The sequence below is a fragment of the Oryza sativa genome, chromosome 3 (assembly GCF_034140825.1).
Source record: "Oryza sativa Japonica Group chromosome 3, ASM3414082v1".
Lineage (NCBI taxonomy): Eukaryota > Viridiplantae > Streptophyta > Magnoliopsida > Poales > Poaceae > Oryza > Oryza sativa.
The window spans coordinates 268,218-286,699 of record NC_089037.1 but is presented as its reverse complement, the minus strand read 5'-3'; the positions used below and the strand labels follow the sequence as shown (position 1 = coordinate 286,699).

At 41.7% G+C, this 18,482-nt stretch overlaps 2 protein-coding genes and 1 pseudogene across 13 annotated transcripts; 2 read left to right on the top strand and 1 right to left on the bottom strand.

Moving 5' to 3' along the window:
• The first annotated feature begins 415 nt into the window (after nt 1-415).
• Nucleotides 416-2,673, top strand: LOC4331309 (probable protein phosphatase 2C 34; annotated as a pseudogene).
• On the bottom strand, nt 1,848-16,345 carry LOC4331306 (uncharacterized). 12 transcript variants are annotated; one of them, XR_010740239.1, is made up of 10 exons: nt 16,268-16,345; nt 15,537-16,164; nt 13,532-15,450; nt 13,324-13,410; nt 11,260-13,233; nt 9,964-10,209; nt 9,754-9,878; nt 7,108-8,153; nt 6,857-7,020; nt 4,559-5,274 (listed from the first exon to the last, which is right to left on the bottom strand). XR_010740239.1 is itself a non-coding variant. In XM_066308883.1 (8 exons), the coding sequence occupies exons 6-7, from the start codon at nt 9,822-9,824 to the stop codon at nt 7,115-7,117; spliced, it is 1,110 nt and encodes a 369-aa protein (XP_066164980.1). In that variant the 5' UTR covers nt 9,825-9,878; nt 9,964-10,122; nt 11,260-13,233; nt 13,324-13,410; nt 13,532-15,450; nt 15,537-16,345; the 3' UTR covers nt 6,591-7,020; nt 7,108-7,114. The 12 variants fall into 12 exon arrangements, 4 of the variants coding, with proteins under 4 accessions (XP_066164980.1, XP_066164978.1, XP_066164977.1 ...); XR_010740238.1 differs by having other exon boundaries at nt 15,537-16,345; XR_003241177.2 differs by having other exon boundaries at nt 13,324-15,450; nt 15,537-16,345.
• LOC107275429 (protein NETWORKED 1D) lies at nt 4,816-7,021 on the top strand. Its single transcript, XM_015773944.3, has one exon. It carries the CDS (start codon nt 4,816-4,818, stop codon nt 6,916-6,918), a length of 2,103 nt encoding a protein of 700 aa, XP_015629430.2. The 3' UTR covers nt 6,919-7,021.
• Nucleotides 16,346-18,482: the final 2,137 nt, after the last annotated feature.

The window sequence follows — 18,482 nt, the reverse complement described above, 5'->3', positions numbered from 1 at the left end:
TGCTAGAACCATTGTACTCTGTATGACAAGCAAACTCATGATTTATTTTTATTAACTATATATGGCATTGTTAGGTCCATTTGCACAGTCTAAGTCTCTTAGAACATGACAGACACTGCTGCAGTTGCTTGATACCACACGATACACTGATTTTCAGAGACTACAAATCAACCATAAACCAAACCGTTAGCTACATTTGCATTGCAAAAATAAATTCCTCCTTTCATGATGTTCAGTACTGCTTCAAGAGGGACGGAGGTTGCAGCCGGGGGAGGGACGATCGACAAGGTGGCTGGGGAGGGGAGGGACAAACGGCAACGACAAGGCTGAGGCGACACCACGAATGCTGGGTGGCAAGGCGACTCCTCGAACCCGAACGTCGATAAGGTCGGGGACGGCAAATGCGTCGCAGTCTGTTGGCTTGGGATTCTTTGGATTCCTCTTCAGCTTCGGCTTCGTCTACCTTTATCCGGACGCGTTGTGGTCTCCTTCGCATCCACGTAGAGGAGAGGGTGAAAGCTGGATCTGGTGCCGGCCGGACGGTCGGTCTACGCTGACCCGGCTGGCGTTGGCTGGGTGGAAGCAGAGGGCATTGCACGCAAGAGCGGAGCCGGCTGCACGACCGCCGCCCATCGGAGCCAACGCAAAGGGGCCTGCGGCCAAGCCTACGTGACCGGCGTAGGTGTTCCCCTCCCCTGGCTACGTCTGGGCCGGTGGCGGCTTCGGAACCGGCGCCAGTGTCCCCTCACGACGGTGTTGTGGTTGCAGTCGGTGCCTGTGTCCCCCTCCCCTCCTCTTCTTCGGTGAAGAAGAGCCGCGGAAGAACTCGATGCGGGAGGTGACTCCAACACAGCCCACAGGATTGGATGGCCAGATCCTGGTGCACACCAGGGTTGCGTGGAGGGTGAAGGGGATCATTCAGGTGAGAGTTCGATGAGAAAATACTTCTCTTTACTTAATTAATTTGATGCATGTATGCCAGGATTTGGTGGTAAAAATTGTTGCTTCTGGATATAACTTATCCACAGCTTTGTGTGGTAGAGTGAATTCGTGCATTTTGCAACTTCTCATATGATGTATCAGAGCTTCATAAGGATTGAATTCAGAAATCCTGAACTTACTGTCCAAGGAGTTAAAATAAATTGCCCCTTTCTGTCAATTACTCAACCTTTGTTGCATAGCTTGATTGGTGCAGTTCATCATATGTGTTAGACTAATTGAGTAATTGTTAGTCTTAAAGTTCTTGCTTTGAAGATTTCACAACTTAAAAGTCGTTTTACACGTTTCCAGGACTTGGACCAGTTCAGCAGGCAGTGCTTTAAGAAGATGCTGTGAGCTTGTGACTACTATTTGTCATTGTTTTAAAACGAGCAAAAATGACCAAGTTTTAGTATTTTTGTTTTCACAGTTTGTACTGCCAACTGTGCATAGTATGACAGCTACTCTTGCTTATCCAGGAAAACTAATGAAAAACGATGAGTTATATTGTTTTCATAGTTTACTTTTCACAATTTATAGTGCCAAGTGTGAAAGTATGACAGCTACTTTTATTATATCTTACCAGAGTAATGAACTTGGTCACTTGGACATGGTTTGATATTTTGATCAGGCTTTATCTCTCGGTTCACTTACCTAATTATCTTAAGATACCATAAGATTTTTATGTCAAATACTAGAGACATGGGCTAAAATTTTACTCTTCTACTGTCAGGTATCGAGAACCATTGGTGATGTTTACTTGAAGGAACAAGAGTATAGCATGGATCCCGTGTTTCGTAGCATTGGTCCCCCTATTCCTCTAAAGCAGCTAGCTCTTAGTGCAGAACCATCAATTCAAGTTCGCAAGCTGAAACCAAATGATATGTTCCTGATATTTGCTTCAGATGGTCCCTAGGAGCATCTTAGCGATGACGCTGCGGTGCAGATTGTCTTCAAGAATCCAAGAACGGTAAGTTCAGACAACATCTACAGCATTCGATCATGCCATCATCGGGAGTTTATTCCCCATGAATGAACGAGGAATCACACAATGAGATAACACCAAGTTCCTCTGAATATTCATGTAGGATGTAGCAAACAGAGTGGTAAAGGCCGCTTTGAAGGAAGCCACGAGGAAGAGGGAGGTCAACTTCCATCTGAAGACGATAGAGAAGTGAGGCGCCGTTTCCACGACGACATCAGCATCATCGTCGTCTACCTTGACCGCCACCGTGGTCGCCGTCACACCAGGGTCGTCGACTCAAGCATCAACTGCACCAATGGCCCCGTCGACATCTACTACTCAACTCCGGCAAATCCGTGGAGACTCTTCAAGCTCATCGGGGCTCCGGCTGGTAGAAGACTGGGATGCCTCCCTGCAAAGATCAATACGGTTTCTTGTTAATTAGTAAAAACATGTAGAGCTGCTGATCAGTAACACTAGCTGCAGTGGCATCATCGGAAGAAATGCGGGAATGTACATAAATAGTAGCGGCCCGTTGCATTTTGATGTGGGAAGATCATTTAATTTTTTTTCCTTCCTTTTTGGACTCATTTAATTGCAGATATTATTTTTCGCTGTTCTTCTTTGGTTTGGTTTTTATTTGTGCTGAACCAGCAGTTAACTGTTGACTCGGAATTACCGCATTTATGTGCGGCAAGATAATATAGTGGTATAATGGTATTACGCTGTAACTTCCTGAGATTGTTTTGCATACACATGGATTATTATTTTGAGACGTGGGTATTCTTTAGAAAATAAATCCGACCAGGTAGTTCACCGAAACCACTGTATAAATTGAATGGAAAGGGGTGACAATTCCTCCAACATTTCTGTGCTTGGAGGTCAAACATCGACATGGATACAGGACGACGTGGTGAGAATGTGAGATGTCGTTTTTATATTGCTTTTACTGAGTGTAAATCCGCTTCCTGACTAAGAAGGCGGTTTCTCATAGAATACGTCTCTCCATTCTTAAAACGTTTTCTCCCCCGTGTCCAAAACCCCAGCAAACCCTCCCGTTTCCCGCAGCCATTATCCAAACCAAAAATGTCAATTACTTTGTCTTGCATGTATGAAAAACCACACTACTTTTTTTTTTCGAATGGGACTAACATTTTTTTTTCCTATTCAGGTTTACTCAAGCTTCTTGGTTCATATTCGATTACATTGACGAATTTGGTTATCATCTGGACTTTAAGGACCAATCAGTTGGTATATTGGATCATGACCCCCAAAAAACATACCGGGTTATCTCTTAACCAATATTCTGTTCAAGAACTCGTTGAGTTCTTTCTCACTGCAGCTGACCTAATTTCTTATTCTGCTCTTAAGGGTTCACCCCAATGAGCTATATTGTTTTTTTTTGTTTTAGATAAAATATAGGGTTCACCCAAACGGAAACTAATATCTTATTCTACTCTTATGTTGTTGTTAGCAGTTATACGATGTAAACTGATAATCTTAAGGGCCCCATCGTTTGGCTTTTTCCCTAATAAGCCAAAACAGTTTATTAGGAAATACAAATAAATTTGTAGGTAAAACTTTTATATATATATATGTTCTTGGTGATTTAAAAGCCAATATTGAAAAAGAAACTATAGTGAAAATATCTCAAAATTAAGTTTGAAAATTTTTAATTTGGCTTTTTCTTTAGCTAATTAGGCCATCCAATGGGAGCCTAAGAACATGATTATTGCAGGTTCTGATATATTCAACAGATGGGAGATGCATATTCAAGTGCTTACCATGTGGACAGTTTTTAGTAGTAGTTAGCAGCTACGATTAAGCGGTCGGACTTTGAACTACCTTCACATAGAAAGCTTTTGCCGAATTCACACATGCAACATCTATTAGAAATCCTACCAATGCTGCTATATTTAAGGTAAGCCTACTAATAGCTATCGCTAATAGACATCTTAGCAGCTGTACTATTTTTCTGTCCACGGTATCTGATGGTAAGTAAATAATGTGACAGGAAGTGGACGATGCATGGCGGCTTGAGACATGCCTAATTAAGCGAACGATTCTGCAGTAGATCTCTAACTCATTTGTGAAGGTTCCTACTATTTCTATAAACATTATCGATAATACTAATATCCTCTTGCGTGATTTGTAGAGTTTTCCGAACTCATTCGCAGGTTGCGTGCCCTCGGTGATGGAAAGCAAGCCCAAAATAATTCCCATTCTTAACCAAGTTGAATGTTGAATGTTACCGCTTAAGACTGTACCCGCATCATCTTATAATAAAACTTTGTATGCTTATGATATTTGCCCATAAACTACCGCACGTGTTATGCAGCTTCGGGTCATTACTACAAAGATATAAATAGTAACCGCAGACGGAATCGGATAAGCTGGAGGATTCATTGACAATCAACATGGTAAGAACAGCGTCAATGTCTAATTCTAGCTCCATCTATCAAACGGGCATAACAGAAACTTGTTTGCAAAATTACACCCATCATCTGAAAAAGTAGCCATGCATACTCGAATTAGATAAAAGAGACTGTTCAAACCAGCTAGCCAAAATTTCAGCAAAAATTGCCATCAAGGCAGTAAATCAGGAGGGGGGGGGGATAAAAAATTCCATGTATGAATAACTGGCTTGCATGCACACCATGTGCCTTGAAAATATACTGCTACATTGAAACAATCAAAAAAAAGCATATCGCTGCTTCTTTGGCCAGTAAATATCTAGTGCAACACTAATGGCAATTTCATGATATATGCTCAAACCTCAAAGCAATGAATAAACATGAGAATATGAGCTAAACACAGAAAAAGACCCCACCATTGAGATTTTCTTGGAGCCATTTGGAGTTCTTGGGGCTGATATGACTAACCCACCACCACGAATACTGCCTCGCGTCATGACCAACCAAGGCCGCCATTGGTGCCACGAAAGCAACACGGACCAACTCCAAACAATAATTAAGACCTCACTTCCTCAGCACTTGAATTATGCAACAGATATGGACTCAAAGGTGAAAGCTATGATCAAACTTCTCAATGAAGATGCTGATTCTTTTGCACGGAGAGCAGAGATGTACTACAAGAAACGCCCAGAGCTAATGAAACTGGTGGAGGAGTTCTACCGAGCTTACCGTGCATTGGCAGAAAGGTATGATCAGGCCACCGGTGCACTTCGACAGGCCCATAAATCGATTTCTGAAGCATTTCCCAATCAGATGCCACCAATGTCTGATGAGTCACCTTCTTCTTCGGGCCAAGAAGTGGAACCACATACTCCAGACCTGCCCACTTTCACCCGTCTCCCTTTTGATTTGGATGACCTGCAGAAGGATGGAGTAGGTGTGTCACCACAGCAATTCACCTCCAAGAGGAATGGTACACACCCTGAGGAAGCCAGTGCACTGCCAAATCGAAAAGGTTTTGATGTGAAAGTGCGTAAAGGCCTAAGCTTTGGAAGCCCAGAAGTTAAAGGCTGTGATGCCATCAGCAATGAGATGGTAAATTTGCAACAAGAGATTTCAAGATTATTAGCCGAGAGCAACAGCATGAAACAACAGATATTATCAGAATCTGAGAGGGCAAACAAAGCTGAAAATGAAATCCAGGTTCTAAAGGATACCGTCTTGAAATTGAATTCTGACAAAGACACGTCTCTGCTGCAATATAATCAGTCCACTGAGCGGTTATCTACTCTGGAGTCTGAGCTCTCTAAGGCCCAGGATGACCTCAAGAAGCTAACTGATGAAATGGCTACAGAAGTTCAGAAGCTGAGTAGCGCTGAAGCACGCAATAGTGAAATACAGTCTGAGCTTGAGGCTTTGGATCAAAAGGTGAAGATGCAGCAAGAAGAACTTGAACAAAAGCAGAAGGAACTGAAAAGCTTCAACTTAACCTTCCAAGAAGAACAGGATAAGCGCCTGCAGGCTGAAAGTGCTCTGCTTTCAGAGGGGAAAGAGCTTGCTCAATGTCAAGAAGTACAAAGGCTGACTATGGAAATCCAGATGGCAAATGAAAAGTTGAATGAGCTCAAGCAGACCAAAGTAAATCTTGAGAATGCTGTTTCTGAGCTGAAGAAAGAAGTTGAGAGCCTTACTGAACAAAACCGCTCCTCTGAGCTGCTTATACAAGAACTTCGTGATGAAATTAATTCTCTGACGGATTCAAGGAACGAACTTCAAAATGAAATCCAAAGCCTAAGGAGCACCATTTCACAGTTAAACACCGAGAAGGATGCAGCCCTATTTCAACACCAGCAGTCCGTTGAAAGAGTTTCTGATCTGGAATCTCAACTCCTGAAGCTACAGCCTGAGCTGGAAGAAATTGAACAGAAGGTTCAGATGCTGATGCAAGATCTTGAACAGAAGAGACAGGAAGCAGATAATGCCCATGCCCAGCTGCAAGATGAATGCAATAGGCACACACAAACTGAAGCAGATCTTCACAGGTTTAAGAATCTTCATTCTCAGTTGGAAGAGGAAGTGATAAAGCTGACAGAAAATCTTGACAGATCAACAAAGGGACTGGAAGAGTTGGAAAATGCAAAGTTAGACCTGGAAAACACATCAAGAGAGTTAAAAAGCACAATCTTAGATTTAAACTCTGAGAAGGATGCAGTACTTCTGCAACAACAGCAATCTTTGGCAAAAATATCTGATTTGGAGCTACAGCTCTCTAAAACACAGTTGGAACTGAAGAATTCTGAACAGAAAATGCAGCTACTGGAGCTAGAAATCACACAGAAGAGTGAAAATATGAACAGCCTGACGTTGAACCTGAAAGAAGAAACTGAGAAGAAACTGACGTTGAAACTGAACAAGTTTCTGTTTTTGCATAACAGAAACTTGTTTGCAAAATTACACCCATCATCTGAAAAAGTAGCCATGCATAACCAAAATTACACACCGTGGTCTCTAGTTTTGAAATGGTATCGGTTCTCTCCCTGGCCACGTTTCAATCTTCTCTAAGTACTTGACAGGAACAACGCCATCCAAAAACCCAGAATCACCTCTTTAGCTATCAGAACTTGCAGCGCTTGCTGACATCCAAACATTACATCTCCCGCATGCCTGAAGAAAATGAAATGTTAGTTCCTGAACGACGGAATATAGTCATTGGCATAACAGTGGAGCAAACTATGGAATAAAGAATTTTACCGAAGCTTCAAAACCCAATGAACTTGACAATCACTTCAGCGTAAACACCATCGCCCTGAGCACTGTACAGGCTGGGAATAGGATTTCTTTCCCTAATTTGCAGATCTTCATATAGATTGTCCATCTTGAATTCCTTAAATATCGTGTTGAGATATTCTGGGAAAATGTGACGAATGAGCGCGAGTACCTCCATGCGCGTGAACTTATCACCAGAAAAGCCAGGGAAATTGGAAGTCACAATAGTATCAACACCTACTTCGACCGAATGGACAGATCCATGCCGGTGAATCTCAATAACTATTTTTCCAGCCTCTTCTTGTGAGATAATCAATTGGGGCTTAGGTATCCATGGATATTTGTTAGCTGGGTATAACTTCTGCCATTTCAGAGGTAAGAATTTTGGCAATAGTCCACTGTCAAGAGACACAGTCAGTGCATCCTTGAATTTTGCACCAACAGCCTCAATAATGCGATCCGCTGAAATTTCCTTCCCATTCTTTACTACAGGATATTGCTTGCACAGTAGTCGATAGGCTTCAACAGAAACATCCCCAAATACCCTTCCTGGTAGTGCTATGGGATGGTCCACAATATCATCCTCCTTAACATTCGGATCTGTCAAATCTTTAAGGTATATATCCATTTCCACTGGAAGGGCATTGAGGGACTCAGACCCATGAAGCCTTTGTATGGTCTCTGTCAAGAAACTGCTGTAGTGTTGGTAGTTTTCGCTCGAATCAGATATGCCCTCTCTCTTTTTTGGCACATCTTTGAACACCACCAAGCCAAAATCCTTATGCACCCCCACATTTTCCTTAGTGAGGATGTGGCTCAGGGACATTTTCACTTTGTTGGCTATATAAGGTGCAAGGGATCCAGACCATACTGCCCGACGAATAGGGTCCTCTAGCATATAAGGCTTTGCTGGATCAATGTTTTCATAGAGCCTTCCTAATGGAATAGGTGACAGAAAAGGATTCTCAGACAAAAAATCATCCAAAGGTTGAAACCTATCGCCTGGGAGCGCAACAACACCGCTGAAACCACTGCAATTAATTAAATGGACTAGAATTAGCTACAGCTAGGGATTTTACTTTTCCAATGCCCCTAAGAGATGTGGCAAAAAAAACAGAACACCCCTAAGAGATGTGGCAAAAAACAGAACGTGGGTAGGCAAAGAAATCACTACAAAGAGGAACAAGAGAATTCACAACAACAGAAAACAAATAGATTTTATACATCACAGGAATCAGAGACTTGACAGACTCATATCACAAGAAGAAAAATCAAGATCTTCTTTTACTCATTCTCATCAATCCATAGTTGTAATAATCTTTACATAATTCAAGAACAGGAGATAGACCAGGTTTAATCTTATCGAATATGGGCTGAACCCAGAGTTCTGAGATAGCTAAACATACAGATTGAGAAATTTTCTGCCGGATAGCAATTTAAAAAGAGGAATGAACTAGATTCGGTACATCTAAGCCTGCTAATGGACTGAGATCCAGACCAAAACCGCCCCAGTTCACTTGTCTCTATAGTACACTTCTAAACCAATCCAATTCAATTCATAGTTTGCAGAAACCAAACCAATCCAATCCACTCACAGAGCAAGCCCAAACCAATCCAAACCAAGTGCAGACAAATGGATTCAACCCATTCTCAACCCATTTCCAACCCAAAGGAAATCCACAATATTACTCTGAACACCAACAGGCATCGTCATCTTCTTCCTCCTCCCTCCTTCGGTCAGCTCCGGGAGGATGAGCAGCTTGCAGAGGGCATCAATGGAGGATGAGCAGCTTGCAGAGCTCGTACAGGGTCGTGGGAGCATCTGGCGCTCCCGTGCGCCACATCGTCGTCGCCGCCGCAGCGAAGGAGCCTCACCAGCGCTGGGATGCCGCGACCACCGCGAGCGCGTTCACCGACTCACCGTCGCGAGGCTCGTGAGCACTACAGCCGCGACCACCACGGCTGCACCGCCGTAGGACTTCTCCCCCAAGTCCGCACCACCGCACCGCCATTGTCCGCCACAAGCCCCACGTTGCCCCGCCCTTCTCCCCCATGATGGCGGCCACGGCCACGGCCTTCGATGCCGCCGTTGTTGCTGCGGGCAGCCAGAAGATCCGGAGCCATGGTTGATTTTTTGGGGACTTTGTGAAGGGAGAAGGTTTGCCGGAGGAGGGAGAGGAAGGTAGCAAGCCACCTGCGACGAAGTTGAGCTAGCGATGGCGGCGATGTGGTTGTCGACTTCTCAGGGAGACGATGGGATTGGGGCCAATCCAGTGGATACCCATGGGTTGAATCCAATCTGGGACCAAACTTTTGCAGCCAAAACTATACCAATCTAAACCATTTCCCATCTCCATCCAAACCAGTCCAATCCATCAGGTGCAGCAACCCATTTCCACCCGCCCAAAGCTAACCCACACTGAAATCCAACCCACTATATCCACTTAAACCCAGTCCATTAGCAGGCTTAGGTACATCATCATAAAGAAATCATGTAGTTCTTTTTATTTTTCCTCATTCTCAATCCATACTTGTAATAATCTTTAAAAACAATTCAAGGACAGGAGATAGACCAGGTCTAATCCTACAAAATATGAATTAAATCAAAGGTTCTGAGATAGCTGAACATACAGAAGATAGCAAAACTCTGGAGTTTTTCTGCCAGACTCCACTGCCGTGCAGAAAGCTCTCTTCCCAGACATCTCCTCTCAGGAAAAAACCAAAGCCTTTGCAGTGAGAAACCCTCGGTTCTTGATCTGAGATGATAAAAAAAAAGCGGGCCTTAGAGCCACCGCGAACACGGAAATGATCCAAGTGAAGTGACGAGGGAATGCAATTTACCTTAACGCGGGGAAGTTGGGGCAAGAGGGCAGGCGTCGGGGCCGGCTGAGGGAGACGTCCTTGGCCGGAGTAGCCGAGCGCGAGCAGCAGCCGCCGCCCCCCCTTCTCGAGCTCGAGGCGAGGGTATGGAGGAGGCAAGCACAGGGTACCAATGGAGACCTAGCAGCTCGTTAGCAGATCCGCAGGCCCACGAAACAGCTTATTCGGCCCACATCCCCAACTAAATAGATCCATGGGCCCAGTATGCTCCACATGGACAAAAAAAATCCTTCTTTGTTATTATTTACTACTATATATACTACTATTACTTTCTGGAATTTTTACTACCACGAAATTTTCTGTCACAAAATAAACCTAACAACAGTTGGGCCAGATTATTATTATTATTATTATTTTTGGCCAGGCAAGTTTATACATCATTACAGAGGAGACTTGCAACCTCATCTCACAAGAACAAAAATCAAGTACTCCCTCCATTTCAAAATGTATGACGTCATTGATTTTTAGCATAATGTTTGACCATTTGCCTTATATCATTTAATTATATTAAATTTCTACAATATAATCTTAGCTTATACAATTACATATTTATATTAAATTTTTGAATAAGACGAACGTCAAATGTTAGTACGAAAAGTCAACGGTATCCTAGATTTTGAAAAGGAAGTAATTTGCCTTATATTATTCCCTTGAACCCACTAATAGAATAAAAAAGAGTAAATTGCAGATTGGTCCAGCTTTTATTACCAAAGTGCCACTTTGGGCTACCTCCAATTCAATCTTTTCACTTAAAGCCAGCTATTGTTACCAATCCTTTGCAATTTGGGCTAGTGGCCCACCTGTCAGAAGTCTTGCGAACTCCTCTGCTGCTGTCCTCTTTTCTGTTTCTCTTTCTTCCTTCTTCCTTCTCTCTTTCTGTTTCTTCTTCTCTAGGTCGAGCAACAGTAGAGAAGGAGAGGGATAGGGCGTCGGTGCTCAGGCCGCCCATGGTGGTGATGGCGCCGCTGCACGGAGCTGGAGCCATCGTCGCCGCTGCTTTGCCAATCTAGGGGCACGGGCGCCATCGCCGTGCCGTGCTCCTCTTCCTCCTCCACCGCCTACTGACAGGTGGGCCACTAGCCCAAATTGCAAAGAATTGGTAATAATAGCTGGCTTTAAGTGAAAAGATTGAATTGGAGGTGGCCCAAAGTGACACTTTGGTAATAAAAACAGGACCAATCTGCAATTTACTCAATAAAAAAACATCCAAAATGCAATCAAGATGTACCCAAAGCTAAAAAAAAGCATTAAACATACCTTCGTTAAGATTGTGCGCAAGTATCATATCCACATTAATTGCCATCTGATTTCAGCTTCCTTGTCACTGAGAGCCTGTTTGCTTCGTGTCCTGGAAAACTCGCCTGACTCAGGCGCAACTCTCAGGCGTCCGATTTTGTACGCCTACGGCTGGATCGACATGCCTGAGCGACAGCCCCCAGGCCAGGGCAGCAACCAAACAAGCTCTGAATGCCCATAAAAGTTTTTAGTGCAAGCAAATTAGTTACAAGGCCTAACTAGAGCTTTAGATAAGAGGAAGTTCTTGATGCTACTGTCTACGGTCCAATTAATAATCTGATTATCTTGATCTTTACAACAAGACTATATATCTTTGCATCACATGCTGATACATAATGAGAAGGCTGCTCTCCATTCACCCTGTTCCTCAGTCGTTGGATTTGCCCCCTTACATCTCTAGAAATAAACAAAAAACAAATAGTGCGTGAGCCAACTCTTTGTCCAAGTTTAGCTATAAATCTCAATTGCAAAATTAGTCATGGCCCTACTCTACAACAATTAATGAGTATATATACTTGACAACCCTGAAATTAGATATCACTAAAATCCTAGTTGAAGGAAAGTGCTGTATGAAAAGCCTAGGTTTCCAACTGTTGATCTTGCAAACCTTCCTATACCCTTGAAGCTGGGAGGCATACAAAAATGATTCTTAAGTGGAAGAAACGATTCGTTATGAAAAAAAGTACAGGGGACACAAAAATGTATCAGCTATGCAAAACAGATCTGCAAATTTACCACCCCCAATCCTAATCAAGAAATTAAATTAATATCAACATGCAGAACATTCTGCTGGCTGGGATAATTTATGCTTCCCAATTCCACAACATTTTAGGACAATCCGTGTGCCTTGGAAAGCAAATTTAAGAAAAGATTGTTATCTCAAACGTGTGGCAGACATGCAGTTTAAAGACAAAAAAGAAACTCTCAGATTAGACAGCAAGAACCATAGGAATAAAAACCAACTTAACTCAAGTGAATAAAGCTTCACGCAAACTGTGTATTCGCAGTAGTCAATATCCATGCTCAAGCAGGCATTTCCATTTAATCACAACTACAGCAAATTTTGAACATAATCCAAAATGCTTTCATATAGTTATACAAACAAATTATGTGTTTGCACCATCATAACTGAGACAAATAGTCTATTGAAAATAAAAATTATCAATTAATTTAGATTATACAGAGATGGTCCTCGCATCAGATGATCTGAATAAGTGGCGGGGTGTCATGCTTATTCCATATAGCACGATATCACTCAGGCGGCAGGACCAAGGCTAGCCGCATGCAAGAGTAAGCATTGAACAGCACCAAGGGAACAAACAAGAAAGAGGAAACGAAAATGTGAACTTAAAATTTTATTAGTGTAACTAATCTCCAGTAAATCATCATGCGCGGTCTTTAACTCTATATATTTAGATAAACAAATAGCTCTAAACTACAGGAATCACTAAGCCCTCCTTCTGAAATCCAGTTGCTATAGTGTAACAAAATCAACTCTAATACTCCCTTCATTCCATATTGATCATCATATAACTAAAAATCAAAAAATCCAAATTGATCATAGTATTTATATGGGGCCTGACCCCCTTCGTTTGACATGTAGTATCATTGCATTTATGCATGCAAATTGAGTTTGCATGCATGCATGCATGCAGACTTTGGGATAGTAAAGCTCTCATTTCTTGTGTATGGGGGGAGTTAAAAGTCTTCATGTTTGTTGATTTTTCCCGACCACAAACTCACTTTAAATAAATGCATGAAAGTTAAGGCTTTCTTGGTTTTGGTGAAAAAACTTATATGATACTTATGTTATATGCTAGTTTAATGCTACCAAAACTATTCAGACAGGACTACTTGTCCACAGATAGAAAAGAGTACATATCTTGCTTGCCCACAGTTAGAAAATGCTTCAGCAAGTTTTTTTTGTTCAGTCACCTACAGAGAAACAAAAATAAAATGATGATTAGACAGAAACAAATACAAAAGGAAAAAAAATCAAAATGCATCACTCTTTAGCTTGCTCACGTGATGATCCTTTGCACTATCCTCCCTAATAGCCCATTGTACCTGGCCTCCCACCTCCCTCGTTCCCTGGTTGAATCCTTACCTTCTCTGTAATAAGGCAGGCATGGTTAGTTAACCATGAAGTACAACACCAAAGGCTGCAATCAAAACACGGCAATTCTAACAAAACTAATAAATCAGAAGCTAATATTTGCACAAAAAAACTTACCATTCTCAATGAAGAAAAATGCAGATATATCAATAGCCTAAACATATCTGATTATTGGTGCCATTCTAACAAAATTCGGTAGAGCAAATTAGAGAACCAACTCCTGGTTGAGCCAATTAAGATCAAATGTTGCAAGCAATAATGAAGGACGAATTGACATGAGTATGATTATTAGTTAGATAGTTAGCCATGTGTTACAAAAGTATGTATCAGGAATATTGTTACAACAGACAGAAATCCTAACCTAACTGTAAATTCATTTAGAGTTAATTGGCACGATGATACATATAGGGCAACATTGAAAAGCATTGCAAGTTTGCAACTTAAAGAGTATGAAATATACCTTTGAAGATATGACTAATAACATTTGTTTTCTATAGGAAATAAATTCAAAATATCAATCAGCACCAGCTGTCGATAAAACAGATCAAATTCTGAATATTTGTGGCAGTAATTATCAACAGTACAGAATTTTTTAAAGTTTCATGCCACACTATGAGAGCCTTCTGATTTTTTTTTGAATTTTTGTTATTCCATTTCTGCATGTCTTGCATTTTTATCACTGCTCTACTATACACTGGAAATGGCCTGTGCTAGTCTAGGGATTCAATTGTCTCATGGATGTACAATCTTGAGAAACAAGAAATCAGCCACAAAGATTGAAGTGTCCCATATCTGCAAAACAGTTCAAAATAAAGAAAACATCCAAACAGGTCACAGGCTCAATCCAAAAACTAGTAAAAATTGTTTCAATTGACGCCATATTGCACCGTCAGAGTATAGAGTTAAAATTACAAATGGGGAAAGAAATCAAATTAGATGCAGTCAGAAGGAGCCACACTAGCTACTAGGCAAAACTTGTACTGTATACAGATACAGTACTGGCCACATTGTTGTTTGCACTAGCAGAGCTGTCATTGCTCTACCCTAACTCTAAACATGAGTAGAAAGAATTTGGCAAGCAAAAGTGACATCAAAACCCATGAAGCAGCAGACTCTATTATACTGCTACAAGCAAATGTAGACGCAGAAGAAGACTAACGACCAAAAGTTAACCTAGGGTCAGTTTCTTCGCTACACTCAGTATAAAACTCACACACAACAACATACATGGTGATGATCAAAACAATCCCTCTCCTTCGCCCTCCCTCTCGCTCTTCCTCCATCTCTCTCAATACCTATTTATCTACCTACCTACCTAGAAATCTATCTTAAAAATCAAATATTAAAATCCAAGTATCTCACAGATAAAACGCAAATCAAATATTAAATTGCAAAAAGTAAAATGTGAATCTCAAAAATCAAATACAAAAAAGATTTTGTAACAGAAGTAATTGTCATTGTCAAAAATCAAACAAACAGAATATCATCAATGATCCAACTCAAGTTACATGAGAAAGCTAGTTGTAATAAAATACAGTAGTCAATGAGCCATCGTCAAGAAAATCCAACTACTGTGATCTTAACAAAACTAACTCTAAACTTGAGGAATAGCTAAGCCCTCCTCCCAAAGAAGTCCTAGTATTATCAGCCCAAAATATATATAAAATAGTTATCAAATATAAAGTTTAACAGCTATTGAGCTAACCGACACATGAATAGAAATCGCTAATCAGTAAGACAGTACAATCCAACAAAGATAGAGCACCATCCCCCTCAAGTACTATCTATCTTTCCCTGCTCAGTCCAACAGATATATAGGACCCCTTTGTTCACGCTCAGTAATCCAAACACACAACGATGAAAAATGGTAGGTGGTAACAAATTTATTTAGTGGGCGCCATCATCATGGTGTAATGTGCCTTTGTGCTGTCCAGGCTGAGGGGCATTGGTCTTGCAATGCTGAGAGTTTTCACCACAACCACCCAGTTGTTGATTATTAATTGTAATTGTATCAAAACAACTTGAGTTTCAGGGGCCTGGCTCAGAAAAAAAATGGTGGTGTATCTCTCAGCATCAGCCCAGCAGTAAAAAACATAAAAACATATATAATCTGAAACAGTACCGAGATAAAATGGATTGGAGGACCAATAGCGTTGCAGTTGAATATATAGCCCCTTCCATATCACGGACTAGGAGCACCTCCGGCTAGCTATCCCCTGCCCTCGGCTTCCATAAAAATGTTCTCCATTGAACAGATCAGATCAAATCAAAGAAGAAAAGAAACAAAAGCCTTCAGTCTAGTCTAGCTAATAGTCAGAAATCTCTCTCTATCCCAAAAACTCTATAATAAATACCGTGTAACTAACGACACTCCGATCCCCTTGCAATATATATAGATCTGAGAAAGAAATACCAAACCATCCGAGCTATATATATATGTACGTACATATAAAAAAATTAATTACCAACAAATTAATGAAAAACATAATCAGTTGACTTGACCCTGAAGCGAGCTTCCATGCATGGGAGTCGGCCTGCCCGGCTGCCTCACCGACGACCACGACCACGCGGATCAAAGGCCCTGGCTAGCAGCGTTAATAATACTAATTAGCCGAGCAATAATAAGATCCGAAACGAGAAGATCGATCAGGCATCATATATCATCTTTTGCGCAAAGATCTCGCGCGCGCGGCCAAGATTTTCTTCTTTGGAAAAAAGAATATCTCTTCTCTTCTCTTTCTCAATGAGATCTGCAGGGAAAGATCAGGTCAGGTGGTGATAGATGAGATTGGGGATCGGAGGAGTACAAGGGAAGAAGAAGAAGAGAAAAGAGATAAAGCGACGGCTCTTAGCTAGGGTTTCGAAGAGATAAGGTGTACTAGTCACCGCCGAGTAGGGGTATTGGGTTCAATTCCCAGATCTGTATCAATCAAGAGGAATCCACAACCTAGTAGTAGTACTATTTACGGAGTAGGAGTAGAAAGGATTGTACTGGAGTACTAGTACTAGGATCTCTAGGTATAGTAGGCGTACTACCCTACACGGGAAACAGCCACGAACGTTCGCGAGAAGGGATTAATCTCACTAACTATTTCATAACTAATTAGCCTAATTACCCGCATCATGATTAGCTCTGATCGATCTTCGGTTAAAAAAACAAATCTACCAGTAGGGACCACCTATAAATTTGTCGATAAATTTTCTCCTAAAAATTTGATAGATGCAATTATAGTACAATCGTAGTATAATTATACTGTAACTTGTATGTAACTACAGTGTAACTTGTATGTAAGATTACGTAATTTTGAATCGTTAGATTTATTACAAGATTTGTTCTAGTGAGGAAGAAAAAAAATATCACAACACACATATATGTAAAAGGATTTATTTCCACGACCTCCATTTTACCGAAATAACATGTTACAGAGAGATTTTTAAAAGTTACATTGTAGTTACAGTGTAATTATATGTAAGTTACAGTGTAATTACACTATGATTGTCCTGTAATTACATCTGTCAAATTTTTGAGAGAAAATTTGTCGACAAGTATATAGCAAGATTGCTACCGGTATGATATGATGCTTTTCTGTTCCGACGAGGGTTTTTTAATTGGATATTTATATATATCCAATTAATGGAAACACATAAACATGCGGTCAATAGACGGACGCTCGGGAACACACGGATGAATGATTGGAGTTGCATGTAATATTGCGTTCTAGTTGCACATCCCCTCAAAAAGAAGATGACGTCATTGAGTTCACGTATCTTGGGAACATGTTTTTATCAAGTAATTGTCAAGGTTACGGATAAGGTATACTCTCTACCCTTGGATATATATTGTATACCGATACGGTATACCTACGCGCATACGGATGTTTCCTGTACATGTTAAGGAAATCAATCACGTAATAGAAACAGAATCTACACATGAGAGAAGTCCTACTCGGACAAGACTGCGTCGTCACTGTATCATGAGGGGTCTGATATCTCCGAGTCCTACTTGGAGATCAACTGACCCGCGATATAAAAGGGACCACCGGGAGGACCTAAGGCATCGAATCTCACCACCAACCCATCCACCTCAGCCTACGAAGTCGGAGCCTACAGGAGCCAAGTCGCCGGGTGATCTAGCCGAACCAACTCGACTACGGTCTCGTCGGTATCATCGAGTTCCGCTATTCCCTTTGTAATCCGTGGTTTCCATCATATAATCCCATATCAACTGGATTAGGGCTATTACCTATCAAGTGGCCTGAACCAGTATAATGTTTGTCTTCTGCTTGTTTGATGTCGTACTACGTAGATCCTCGTACCAGCGTACTCCAATACCCTCTATATCCGGTCTATAGGTATCCACCGTCGACAAAGTCATTTTCATTGAATTGATCCCATTGATCTCTATTTTGATGTGCAGCGACAACATAAATGTGAATGATGCATGATTAGGACATACGTATGTATGGTCCTAATCCAAATTGAGAATGGGATGGATTGTCCATCCTGATTTTTGTTTAATGGATTTATAAATCATTTAATAAATTATTTCTATAATTTATACTAGAGTTCAATTAATTTTACGGTGAGGTAAATATGAGAAATAAAATTTCATAAATAAAATATGGCTGGATTTATGTAGCGCCCGTTCCGTCGTGGCGCCTAGCGGGAAAATTATCTCTTAAAAATCCTAATTGCGAAATTTGTTTCTTTGCTTGTTGTCTAGTGTCCGTGCCATCTCAAGATCTCAATCCCCGATCTATCGTCGAGTTCAATTCCGAGTCCAAATCCTTCCAATCAAATTCCTCCGTAAAAGTCTATTTTGCCTCCCCCGAGGTCGATGGGCCGAATCTCGCTCGGCCCATCTCTCTCTCCCCCGGCCCTCTCTCCCAGGCGCTCTCTCTCTCTCTCTCTCTTTCCCCCCGGCGCGCTCCCCCCCCCCCGCTCGCTGCTCGCGCGTGCGAGAGCCGCGCCGAGCGCCTCTCTCTCCGCTCCCCTCCGCTCCGCCCGCGCGCCGCGCGCGCGTGCGCGGGAGTCGCCCGCGCCGAGCGCCCCCCTCCTCTCGCGCGAG

Bases quoted from the DNA above. Each gene is read 5' to 3' on its own strand.
- LOC4331306 (XM_066308880.1), bottom strand. From the start codon at position 9,824: ATGTCTGGGAAGAGAGCTTTCTGCACGGCAGTGGAGTCTGGCAGAAAA. The intron at 8,154-9,753 runs GTATGTTCAGCT...AATTAATTGCAG, and splicing joins CCAGAGTTTTGCTATCTTCT to TGGTTTCAGCGGTGTTGTTG.
- LOC107275429 (XM_015773944.3), top strand. From the start codon at position 4,816: ATGACTAACCCACCACCACGAATACTGCCTCGCGTCATGACCAACCAA.